General features: G+C 45.1%; 1 protein-coding gene across 3 annotated transcripts in view; it reads left to right on the top strand.

Moving 5' to 3' along the window:
- The first annotated feature begins 1,460 nt into the window (after window positions 1-1,460).
- The window catches only part of EMID1 (EMI domain containing 1), a 137,203-nt gene continuing 125,216 nt past the window's right edge, over window positions 1,461-13,447 (top strand). Inside the window, exon 1 of one of the 3 annotated variants that reach the window (XM_075830033.1) lies at window positions 1,461-2,188. In XM_075830033.1, coding sequence (XP_075686148.1) covers window positions 2,031-2,188 — 158 coding nt within the window. In that variant the 5' untranslated portion in view covers window positions 1,461-2,030. The remainder of the gene's footprint in view (window positions 2,189-13,447) is intronic. The other 2 variants (XM_075830043.1, XM_075830024.1) reach the window with 2 other exon arrangements.

The raw sequence follows: 13,447 nt of genomic DNA, 5'->3' as shown, positions 1-13,447 counted from the left end.
CTGCATAATAAGACCCCTCAGATCCTGACATGGAATAGTTTTTATATTGATCTGGAGAACTACCTTTACGCATTTGAATAAAGACGAAGGCAAGTACGCCGAAACGCGCGTCGGGGCGGACGTCTATCAATTGCTCTAGCACTCTATGGGTCAGTATGGTCATTTATTCTCCAGATCATTCTTGTTTGTTTGATGCAGATTATTATTGAACACGTTCTTATATGCCATTATCTGTACATTCTTGTCTGCGTTTCCATGATATACTAGATTATCTGACCCATGTATATGTTGTTTATCACTTTATGTGCATGAGTTTTTGATGTGCGTCCTTCTTTTAGTGTCTGTGGACCTTTTTAGATGCTTTGTTTTAGTATTCTCAATAAATTTCATATTTTATATTTGATACCTTACAATTGCGCATTGCATCTTTTTTCATTTTTGGTTTGGTCATTTGGTCTGAATGCAGGCAAATATATACTAAACTGACTTTTTTGATCAACCCCCCTAACAAAACTATTTTTTGACACATATGTATTTGGTGCTTGATCACTACTATACTTCTCTTTTTGGTTGCATTTGAATAATATTGACTATTTTTAAAAAGGGTTTTCATCAATTAACTTTTATGACTAGTCAATCAGATATCATAAAAGTGTGTACTCTGGGGGCTTGACTGCTGGGAGGACTCGTGTCTCCCAATATTTGCACAGTGATAACACATAGACACCCTAGTGATATGCCATCATTGTCTGTCATGAGACAATCCCTGTAAGGGATTCCCTAATTCTAGGGATTGGTGGAGACAACATCGGGACCACAACCAATCATACTTTTACAAGATATGTAAAATAATTTTATTGGTGGAAAACAAGTTTCAGAAAAGGTTTCAAAAATATGTCACATAAGGTAATACACTTCAGTCATACCCCTATTACAACTTATAAGTTATGTCAGAACTAATGTTTCATATTCCTGCTTCTAAAGGAACGTGTTTGCACAACTTTTTCTGCTGAACAGCTAATATTGACATGTTGAATACAAATGCCCCAGAGTGATCTAAGTCGAAAAGAGATTAAATGTATGTAAAATGTAGATAAAATGCATGCAATGTATAATAATGCATATATTACAATTCACTGTCTTCTTTCGAATGTTTGAAGCTTTCTTCTATGTGCATTGGAGTACTTTTGCTGGGTTGCATATTTTTTGTTAAGACCTACTGTATATATCGATTAAAGCCACAGTTTCCTCAATAGTGTGTTGATCTGTTTTCAGAACAATCTAATTCCAGGGCCTATTAAATAAACCATGGGATGAGCCCGGAAAAACAGAAGAAGGTTAGTTGGGGAAATTGAGGGAATCACTGAGAAGAGGATAAAAAAGCAAGGAGGAGAGATAGGACGGAGAGACAAGCTGAGTCTGAGGAATTTTAAAACAGCACACAAAAGACACGAAATGTCTCCATGTCTGAGTGAGGAATAAAAAAGTACAGGGGGTGGAGAAAAAGAGAGAGGGGTAGGAGACCAAAGGAGAAAAAGAGCAAAAGAAAGAGGGAGGAAGACAGAGTGCAGCAGCTAGGAAGTGAACAGACAAGGGGAAGGAAGACAGGGTAGGTAAGGAAGGAGGAGAGTTGGTGAAGGAGGGGGGATGCTATCCTAGTGATTTAAAAACTCAATTGTTTGGGATTTCTAAGCCGGTTCATGGAAAGTAGGCAGAGTCTTCAGAGACGTCTTTTTTTTCTGTTCTCCCTGCAGCGTGGGGGGCACATTCTATGAAAGGCAGGAGGTAAGGGGGGTGAGACTTCTCACTTAGGGGCTGTCTGAAGGCCGGATTTGTCCTTAGTGACTTTGAGGTAGGTTTATCGAGGATCACCAGACAATTTCCTTACACAGCCTTTGGACACATGCTACCTGTTACCTGTATTTATGCAGTAGGCATCCATAGGTAACTTTGCAATCTTAAGAAGTATTTCTATATTGACAAATCTGGCCTTGTGGAACAGAAAGTGTGATTCCCTGAGTGGATGAATCATGCATTTGCCAGTGCTCTGCTGTTCCTGTTGGCATGTTCTACTTTGCCTCTGTGCCCTGCTGGACAAAGGTTGTTGCACGTGGACATCCGGCGCTCAGTACCGATATTCACCGGCACTGCAAGTCAAAACCAGAGAGTCCCTCACAAGCCCGAAAAGGTAACCAAAAATGTTGCTGTGGTTGTTGAAATTGGCGTAAAGTGCTTTAAGGTACAATATATGTTGCATTTAACATGATCAATTATTGTACTTTTCAGAAAACCATCTCACTAAAAAACAAAAGTCATGACTTTTAGATTTTATTCATTCGTGTGGGCTGGACTAAAATTCTTGACACAGGTGTAAATGTTTTAGGTGTTTCTTATAGTGTGATGGACAGTAGAACTGTTCCCTAAGGAACCATATCCCATTTATGCTGTTTGGATGAGAATAGACAAAAAAGAAACAAATGCAGTCTGTCACATGAGCTTGCACTCTAAGAGCAAACTAGATCAAATAAAAAAAAAACATAGACTACACAGAGATTCTGTGTCATCTCATTGATGGACTGGTTTTAATGTCTTTTTTTTTCACTATTGCAATGAAAAAATGTGTTTCTGCTTGCCCGTCCCTCTGGCTGCCTGGAAATTTAGCAGATGCAGTTATTTTTAAAGGTTATTTTAGGATTAAGGAATTGCTATATGTACAGACAGTAAAGGGCCTCTAGTAGCTGACAAGCTTTGACGATGTAACCATTTCACTGCCAAAGTGATCACACTATACTTTTCAAATAACAGAAGGCAAGAAGAGTTGGTCAATGTCATGGTAGTTAGTTCAGATGCAGATAGAGCTCCTTGTGTCTGTTATGTGCCAGCTGAGATTATTTCTAAGGGTCATTCAGGGTTGACCATTCAGCAACTTTTTATAGAAATGGCCATTATGCTACTTACAATCCAATTTAATAGGGTGTAATTTGTGAAATGACCCGATGCGTCTTATAGCAGAAATCCACCCTTGCACTTCAGTTTTACGTGAATGTTACTGCCTGCAGGACACAATGTTTTGAGCATTGCGGCCTGAGACAGAGATTGCTGGCGGTGATCATGACCTAGGGATGTTGGATAGGGAACACTAACAATTTATATAAGAAAAATCAACAGAGGAAAAGCAGAGATAAACAAACTGTCAACAGAACGGGCCCCTCAGCGAGCATTGTACTGCAATCCTAGCATATTGCTTTTGCAGATACAGAACTTATTAGATCAGATAGATTTTTTATACTTCACAACGTACCATTGTAATATGAATTATTCGCTGCCCATGATGCCATTAAATCTTCACCCATGATGCATGATTTCTGCCATTTATATTTCTGCCATGTAGTCTCTGACATATTGTTTAGATTCCTCAGTACAATGGAAGGCAATTACATTGACCTTGGTTTATTACTACAATTGCACCAATTTTATGACTAGTGGGATGTACCATTCTTCCTTGCCACAAACTGATTTATTATCCCAAATTTAACTTTTTGTTAGATCTCTAATAGTCATGTGTAATAAATGATCATATACCTAGCCGCCAACTGTCCCTGTCAAGGTATAGTGCGACTGCAATACAAAGCATAGGTTCAACCTTTGGTTATTTTACACATGTTTATTAGGTCTTCATGTCTTGTCATTCTCTAAAATATACTAAAATAATGACATGAATAGTGGGAGCAGTTCAAGTGATGCAAAGGGAGTAGACATGGAGAATTCCAACTCCCCACAGCGACATTTCCAATACTCGCAGAAAAAATATAGCACCTGTATTCTGGAAATTAATAAAGGAGTGGGCCTGTTGTGATGCTCCTCAGCACATAGAGACCCCACCTCTGCTTTCACTATTCACAGAACGGTGGATATCAGACATTGTGTACTAGTAGCGGAATTTCCGTTGCAGAGTTTTAACAAACCCCATTTACTCACAGCGTAAAAAATCTGCTGCGGACTGTGAGCATCCTGCGATCTTCATTGCGGATTTTGTTATGGATTTTGAAACCGGTTCCCCAGTGTATATTTTTATGCAATGTGTGAACTTAGCCTTAATCGTGTCTGTAGTCTGGAAAGCAGCTTAGAGAAACTTAAATTTCCTGCATGTGTTCTCCCCTATCACTTATATTGGTCAATTGGAGCAATTGCCATATGTTAGAGAAACGGTGAAAGTGGTGAAGTGAAATACCCTCAATTCATACTCCTTGTACTTTTGTATACAATATTGAACAGTACTCATGTCCTAATGTAATGTAGTGCTTTGTCAGAGAATGCATCACATGTGAAATGCTTAGATACCCCTTCTCAGCAGCAAGTTACTTTAGAATGCTAAGTAATGTTGGTGAGTAGACTCCAAAGATGTAGCATGCTTTCCCTGTGCTCTGTGAACAAAAATTATCCTGACCCATAGTGTTCCTCCATATGGCTCCAGATTTACGCAGAGGAACACAGAGGTTTTTTATCACAGATTCCGTCTCACATATTCCATGAAAATCCATGAGAAAATAATTGTGGCACATTGTAATGCATGCCGTATTACAGAGCTATCTATACTCACTCCCCACAGAGAAACAAGTAATGCCAAATGCAGTCCATGCACCGCTGTGCAGTTCTGTGCTATGCGAATAGCCATGTGCACTAAAACATGGGCAAACATACATATTTTGATATTAGTTTTACCCCATTGAAAGGAATAGGATCCATTAAAGGATACATGCCTTTAAATTGTTTGTACAAAACACAAACCAAAAATATATAATGAAAAATACGAATATGAATGAATCCTAACCATATATACATGAACCAAGCATTCTAGAAGGCATCATTTGTATGACTGTTTTGGGGATCTGGACCTCGGTGTGCCAATGATTTTACATGAAAGTACACACGGGTTTACAGGTCCTTCTCAATGAATTAGAATATCATCAAAAAGTTAATTTATTTCAGTAATTCAATTCAAAAAGTGAAGCTCATATATTATATACAGTAGATTCATTACACACAGAGTGATGTATTCCCAGCATTTTTTTCTTTTAATGTTGAAGATTATGGCTAACAGTTAATGAAAACCCAAAATGTAGTCTCTCAGAAATTTAGCTAAAAGTTCTAGATTGTAGACTCATGGTGTGACACTCTAATCAGCTAATGAACACAAAACACCTGCAAAGGTTTCCTAAGCCTTTAAATGGTCCAACAGTCTGGCTCAGTAGCTACACAATCATGGGGAAGACTGCTAACTTGACAGTTGTCCAGAAGACAATCATTGACACCCTCCACAAGGAGGGGAAGCCACAAAAGGACATTGCTAAAGAAGCTGGCTGTTCACAGTGCTGTATCCAAGCATATTAATAAAAAGTTGAGAGGAAGGAAAACGTGTGGTAGAAAAAGGTGCACAAGCAACAGGGATAACCGCAGCCTGGAAAGGATTGTCAAGAAAAGGCCATTCAAGAATCTGGGGGAAATTCACAAGGAGTGGACTGCGGCTGGAGTCAGTGCTTAAAAAGCCACCACACACAGACGTATCTAGGCCATGGTATACAACTGTCGCATTCCTTGTGTCTCATGACCCAGAGACAATGTCAGAAGCGTCTTACCTCGGCTAAAGAGAAAAAGGACTGGTCTGTTGCTCAGTGGTCCAAAGTCCTGTTTTCAGATGAAAGTAAATTTTGCATTTCTTTTGGAAATCAAGGTCCCAGAATCTGGAGGAAGAGTGGAGAGGCATCAATCCACGTTTCTTGCGGTCCAGTGTGAAGTTTCCCCAGCCAGTGATGGTTTGGGGAGCCATGTCATCTGCTGGTGTTTGTCCACTGTGTTATATCAAGTCCAGAGCCAGTGCAGCCATCTACCAGGAAATTTTCGAGCACTTCATGCTTCCCTCTGCTGACAAGCTTTATGGAGATGCTGATTTCATTTACCAGCAGGACGTGGCACCTGCCCACACTGCCAAAAGTACCAATACCTGGTTTAATGACCACAGTATCACTGCGCTTGATTGGCCTGGAAACTCGCCTGACCTAAACCCCATAGAGAATCTATGAGGTATTGTCAAGAGGAAGATGAGAGACACCAGACCCAACAATGCAGACGAGCTGAAGGCCGCTATCAAAGCAACGTGGGCTTCCATAACACCTCAGCAGTGCCACAGGCTGATCGCCTCAATGCCACGCCACATTGATGCAGTAATTCATGCAAAAGGTGCCCCGGCCAAGTATTGAGGGCATATACTGTACATACTTTTCAGTAAGGCAACATTTCCGTATTAAAAATAATTTTTGAAATTGGGTTTCTATAATATTCAAATTTTCTGAGACACTAAATTTTGGCTTTTCATTAAGGCCAGATTCACACGAGCGTGTGCGTTTTATGCGCGCAAAAAATCGCGGCGTTTTGCGTGCGCAAAAGGTACTTAACAGCTCTGTGTGTCAGCCCCGTATGATGCGCGGCTGCGTGATTTTCGCGCAGCCGTTATCATTATGACATTCCGTTTGGATGTTTGTAAACAGAAAAGCACGTGGTGCTTTTCTGTTTACATTCATAGTTTGACAGCTGTTGCGCGAATCACGCTCGTCCCACGGAAGTGCTTCCGTGTGGTGCGCGTGATTTTCACGCACCTATTGACTTCAATGGGTGCGTGATGCGCGAAATACGCACAAAGAATGGACTCACGCTGCGTAAAAATCACGGACTGTCTGCACGGCCCCATAGACTAATATACACTACCGTTCAAAAGTTTGGGGTCACCCAGACAATTTTGTGTTTTCCATGAAAACTCACACTTATATTTATCAAATAAGTTGCAAAATGACTAGAAAATATAGTCAAGACATTGACAAGGTTAGAAATAATGATTTTTATTTAAAATAATAATTTTCTCCTTCAAACTTTGCTTTCGTCAAAGAATGCTCCATTTGCAGCAATTACAGCATTGCAGACCTTTGGCATTCTAGCTGTTAATTTGCTGAGGTAAATCGGGAGAAATTTCACCCCATGCTTCCAGAAGCCCCTCCCACAAGTTGGATTGGCTTGATGGGCACTTCTTGCGTACCATACGGTCAAGCTGCTCCCACAACAGCTCTATGGGGTTGATATCTGGTGACTGTGCTGGCCACTCCATTACAGATAGAATACCAGCTGCCTGCTTCTCCCCTAGTTCTTGCATAATTTGGAGGTGTGCTTTGGGTCATTGTCCTGTTGTAGGATGAAATTGGCTCCAATCAAGCGCTGTCCACAGGGTATGGCATGACGTTGCAAAATGGAGTGATAGCCTTCCTTATTCAAAATCCCTTTTACCTTGTACAAATCTCCCACTTTACCAGCACCAAAGCAACCCCAGACCATCACATTACCTCCACCATGCTTGACAGATGGTGTCAGGCACTCTTCCAGCATCTTTTCAGTTGTTCTGCATCTCACAAATGTTCTTCTGTGTGATCCAAACACCTCAAACTTCGATTCGTCTGTCCATAACACTTTTTTCCAATCTTCCTCTGTCCAATGTCTGTGTGCTTTTGCCCATATTAATCTTTTCCTTTTATTAGCCAGTCTCCGATATGGCTTTTTCTTTGCCACTCTGCCCTGAAGGCCAGCATCCCAGAGTCGCCTCTTCACTGTAGACGTTGACACTGGCGTTTTGCGGGTACTATTTAATAAAGCTGCCAGTTGAGGACCTGTGAGGCGTCTATTTCTCAAACTAGAGACTCTAATGTACTTGTCTTGTTGCTCAGTTGTGCAGCGGGGCATCCCACTTCTCTTTCTACTCTGGTTAGAGCCTGTGTGTGCTGTCCTCAGAAGGGAGTAGTACACACCGTTGTAGGAAATCTTCAGTTTCTTGGCAATTTCTCGCATGGAATAGCCTTAATTTCTAAGAACAAGAATAGACTGTCGAGTTTCACATGAAAGCTCTCTTTTTCTAGCCATTTTGAGAGTTTAATCGAACCCACAAATGTAATGTTCCTGATTCTCAACTAGCACAAAGGAAGGTCAGTTTTATAGCTCCTCTAAACATCAAAACTGTTTACAGCGGTGCTAACATAATTGCACAAGGGTTTTCAAGTGTTTTCTAATCATCCATTAGCCTTCTAACACAGTTAGCAAACACAATGTACAATTAGAACACTGGAGTGATGGTTGCTGGAAATGGGCCTCTATACACCTATGTAGATATTGCATTAAAAACCAGACGTTTGCAGCTAGAATAGTTATTTAGCACATTAACAATGTATAGAGTGTATTTCTGATTAATTTAATGTTATCTTCATTGAAAAAAACTGTGCTTTTCTTTAAAAAATAAGGACATTTCTAAGTGACACTAAACTTTTGAACGGTAGTGTAGGTCCGTGCGAGACGCGTGAAAATCACGCTCGTTGCACGGACATATATCACGTTCGTCTGAATAAGCCCTAACTGTTAGCCATAATCATCAACATTAAAAGAAAAAAATGCTGGAAATAGATCACTCTGTGTGTAATGAATCTATATTATATATGAGCTTCACTTTTTGAATTTAATTACTGAAATAAATTAACTTCTTGATGATATTGAAATTAACTGATAAGGACCTGTAAATAGTAAGTGTTTGATATGCTATTGATTTTTTTTTTCTTATTTTAACTGGGCCACTTTCTGGAAGCCACTATGCATTGGTCAAATAAAGTGGTTAGTGCGTCATTACATTGAATTTGCACTACAGATCATGGGCTAAATACATATTTCTAACACACACGCAAAACCATAAAATTCCCTCTTACTTCTTCCCTTATCACACACAAGTGTTTAGGAAGCTGAAATATCTGGAGATCTTTGGTATGCTCCCCATACTGTCAATAAGGGTTCAATAAAGAATAGTTACACCTGCAGAGTCACTAATATTATTAGTCAAGGAAAGAACCTCACCGGAGACCATGGTCTTTGCTCCTTGTGACAGGCAGGCACAGGAGTAGTGAAATAATGCCATAAAACAATGCCTTCTTTCTCAGCTTCCTGGAACATCGTGAGAATACCATAGGTTTAACTGCAGTACTACATACCCAATTCTTTAGTTTTTGAATTATGGAGTTATATTTTAAACTGTTTCCCAACATCTTCCTGCTTAATATTAGTAAGTCTAAATTCACACTGAATTCAAAGTTTACGTTCGGCCGCATGTTTGGCCAGACAAATTCAACTGTATTCCTATACAGTTACATACGTCTGCCATACACTGATATTAAGAAAAAGTATACCAAATGGTATATACTATATTTTTATTTTTTTATCATTTTTTTGTATACAGTTGTATTAAAAAGTGCATTAGACTAGGCTTTTCAATGCAGAGATTTATATTTTATTCTACTATCTAAAAGGGAATAATATGAAGGAATGTAACTTAGCTGAATTTGTTCTGTTTGTCCCATGTGGTATTTTTTGTCAAGAAGAGGCTGGACGCAGCCGCAGGGTTAAGGGAAGCCGGCATGACCGTCCTGGTAGGGAAAGGGTTAATGAGGTGAGGGAAAGTTGGGTTGGAAGGAGCTGAAGGAGGGATGGGGAGGAGTTAAGGGGGACGGGGGGGGGCTGTTACTGCGCTTCCCGCTGTTTCTCGGCATTGAGCCGGAAGCAGCGGGAGGAGTAACATAGATTAAGCAAGCTCCCCGTTGCCCGGTTTTTAGAAATGGCAGAAGCCATTATGTTAGAGCGGCTGCGGGCCGCTGCTGTGCACCACGGTCCCGGATGGCTAGAGGAGACCGTGGCTGCAATAACGAGGATCCCGGACGCCGTTTCGCCACGTCGGGCACGGCGTTCGGGGTCTGTTGAAAGGGACAGGCTCCCCTCCCCCGGCCCCCTTACGAGCATGGCTATGGCGGCGGGGGGGGAGTCGGCAACAACCGCTCCTGCGCTGGGCAGGCAGAGAGCGGTGCCAGGGGTGACGGCGATGAGGGCTGGGTCGACCCGTCCCTCTCGGCGGTCCCGACCTCCAGAGCGCCTCAGTCCGGAGGTAGTCCCGCGGACACGGCGTCGCAGAGGGAGCCCGATCCCGGACGCTGCAGGCCAGGCAGCTGGGAGGACCGCCCCTTCCCAGGCCCTGCGTCCTGGCAGGAATCCCAGGCCGCGACGGGGTCCGGCGGTAAGCAGGGAGTCGCAGGCTGGGCTCCCTGTCACCCCTCCCCCATCAGATGGAAGACGCGGAGAACAAGGTACGGCCGCCCCGCATGGTGATGTTCCGGCCAGGGGGCAGGCTTCGTCAGGATCGTCTAGACGGACGCCTAGAGCTGCAGCGACGTCGAGGCAACAGGTCAGGTCGGAAGTCTGGGTCCCGGCGGTCGGGCGGCAGGTTGCCGGCCCATTGGTCAGCGCGTCCTCATCCCCGTTCCGAAGAGGTCGTTGGGAGGGACAGTCGTCGGCGAGAGAAGAACTGGAGGAAGGTGAACTGGACGTGTATCGTCGAGGTCAGGATGGTCCGGCTGACGGGAACACAGCGCCTGTGCAGCCCGGTGAGTGTATAACTCCATCATTGTCTTATCCAGCGATTTTTATGTCGGGTGTCGGCGGGGGGGCTGCTAGCATTGCATCGGGGGCTGGTAGTGGCGCGGGCGGACGCGACGGAGCGGGTTTGGCAGATTTAGTGGGTTGCTTACGGGAGCTGGTGGGGCGCCTGGATAGGGCCGCGGCGCCGGTAGTAACGGAAGTGTCTCCTGCGATAGTTTGGGAAGGCCCCAGGGACGTGGGATCGTTACAGGCGCGTCCTGCGGTGGCGGTTAGAGAGGCGGTCGCGGTGTCGGTACAGACCGAGGCACAGAAGGACGGCGATCGAGTGCGTATGGACGATCGTGCTCGGGGGGAGGTGTATGTTTGTTTTGAGGGTCCGTTGGGTGCGCATTTAAAGCAGGAGGTGCGCGATCGGATCTGGAAAGACGAATATGTTGAAATTTTTTCTCTCTTGCCGCTGGCTAAATTTAATTTGGATAAGAGCAAGCGGGATGAGAGTAAAAAGGACGAGGAGGAACGGCGGCGGTATAGGCTGATCCCGCAGACGTTCGTTAATTGGTCGCAGGCGTTCGCCATATTGGCTAGTGTGATAGGGGAAAAGGCGCCGGAAAATTGTTCGGCGCTGTTTTGTTATTTCGATGCCATTGGGGAGGCTCATAGGGCGTATGGGGGTCAGGCGTGGCTGCGATATGATGAGCAATTCCGTCAGCGGAAGGCGGTTCGGCCGGCGATTCGGTGGGACCAGAAGGATATTGCTCTCTGGTTACGGGTTACGGCTCCGGTTAGGCAGCCCTTTCCCGGGAGCGGTGGCCAGGGAGGCCAGTCTAGTCAGAGTGGACAAAGCGGCGGGGGAAAGGCGGGGTTTTGCTGGCAATTTAATGAAGGTCAGTGCAAGTTCGGGGCCACGTGCAAGTTCAAGCACGTGTGCTCCGAGTGTAATGGTGCATCACACGGGGCGGCAAAATGCCTGCGAAAAAAGAGGTCAGGGAACCAGCACGGGACTGGTCAAGGGGGTGTCGCCGGTGAGGGTGGAAAGGATGGCCCCTTATCTAAATGAGTATCCGGATAGGGCGGCAGCTAAGTTGCTTTATGAAGGGTTTCGTGTTGGGTTTGTTATTCCTCCACCTCCTTATGAGGTTCCGGTTACGCGGAGGAATTTAAAATCGGCTTACTTGCATGCGGAAGTCGTGTCGGAAAAGTTGTTAAAAGAAGTTTCGTTGGGTCGCATGTCGGGGCCATTTGTTGAGTCGCCGGTAAAAGATTTAGTTGTGTCCCCTTTGGGTATTGTCCCTAAACGCGAGCCCGGAAAGTTTCGTTTGATTCAACATTTATCGTATCCCAAAGGTTCGTCGGTAAATGACGGGATTGATCACGAGTTGTGTTCCGTAGTTTATACCTCATTCGATAAGGCGGTGGGGTTAGTGCGGGCTGCGGGTCCTGGGGCGCTGCTAGCAAAAACTGACATCGAGGCGGCGTTCAGGTTGTTGCCGGTTCATCCAGAAAGCCAACGGCTGTTGGGTTGTTTTTGGAATGGGGCTTTTTACGTGGATCGGTGCCTTCCGATGGGGTGTTCCCTTTCTTGTGCATACTTCGAGGCGTTTAGTAGCTTCGTGGAGTGGGTAACGAGGGGGGCATCCGGGGTCGACTCGTTGATCCATTACTTGGATGATTTTTTGTGCGTTGGCCCGGGGGGTTCGCCGGTTTGCGGTAATCTGCTTCATGCTCTACAGAAGGTGGCGAGGGATTTTGGGATTCCTTTGGCGCCGGAAAAAACGGAGGGCCCGGTAGTGACGATTTGTTTTTTGGGAATCGAAATAGACTCGGTGGCAATGGAGTGTCGTCTCCCGGCGGATAAGTTGGGTGCTTTGAGGCTGGAGGTTCGACGGGCTTGTAGAAGGAAGAAAATGTCGCTGAGGGAGCTTCAGTCGCTGCTGGGGAAGTTGAATTTCGCTTGCCGGATTATGCCGATGGGAAGGGTGTTTGGTAGAAGGTTGGCGGCGGCAACGGCGGGAGTGCGTGCGCCGCATCATTTTGTGCGGCTCAAGGAGGAGCACCGAGCTGATCTTCAGGTTTGGGATGACTTCTTGGGCCAGTACAATGGTCGCTCGCTATGGATGGCCCCAGCGCAGGATACGAGTGATTTGAATATTTTCACGGATGCGGCTGGGGCGGGTGGCTTTGGAGCTTACGGGGGAGGTCCGTGGTGCGCAGGTCAATGGCCGGCTAGCTGGGTGTCCAGTGGACTCACGCGGAATCTGGCCCTGCTCGAGCTGTTTCCCATCGTGGTGGCGGCTACCATTTGGGGGGACAGGCTCAGGGATAAGAAGGTCCGTTTTTACTGCGACAACATGGGGGTGGTGCTTGCCATTAACAACATCACGGCGTCTTCTCCTCCGGTAGTTCAATTGTTGCGACATTTAGTGTTGGTGTGTTTGTCGTTGAACGCGTGGGTGGTGGCGGTGCATGTCCCGGGTGTACGGAATTGTATTGCTGATGCTCTTTCTCGCTCGCAGTGGGACCGGTTTCGGCAATTGGCCCCGGGAGCGGAACGTCTCGGTTTGGCTTGTCCGGAGCATCTTTGGGATCTGGTATCGGTCCCGTAGAGCAGCTGTTACAAAGGTCTTTGGCGCGCACGACGTGGAGTGCTTATGCTGCTTGTTGGAGGCAGTGGGAGGAGTGGGTAAGAGAGTTGGGTGACGTCAATACGGATAGAGACAGGTTGGTGGCACTTTTGTATTGGTTAGGGGATGCCTGGGAGGCGGGGTTTTCAGTAGCGAAGGTGAACCGGTTCATATCTGCTGTGGCGTTTGGGCTTAAGTTGCGGGGCTTGCGGGATGTATCGAAGGAATTTCTGGTATCGCAGGCTTTGAAGGGGTTGCGCAGAGGTAGGGTGGAGGCGGATAGTAGAAGGCCGGTGTCGTTTGCTTTGCTTGGCTCGTTGGGG

Source organism: Rhinoderma darwinii, chromosome 1, assembly GCF_050947455.1.
Source record: "Rhinoderma darwinii isolate aRhiDar2 chromosome 1, aRhiDar2.hap1, whole genome shotgun sequence".
NCBI lineage: Eukaryota > Metazoa > Chordata > Amphibia > Anura > Rhinodermatidae > Rhinoderma > Rhinoderma darwinii.
Note: the sequence above shows the minus strand (reverse complement) of the source record. Positions and strands in the feature narration are given on the sequence as shown.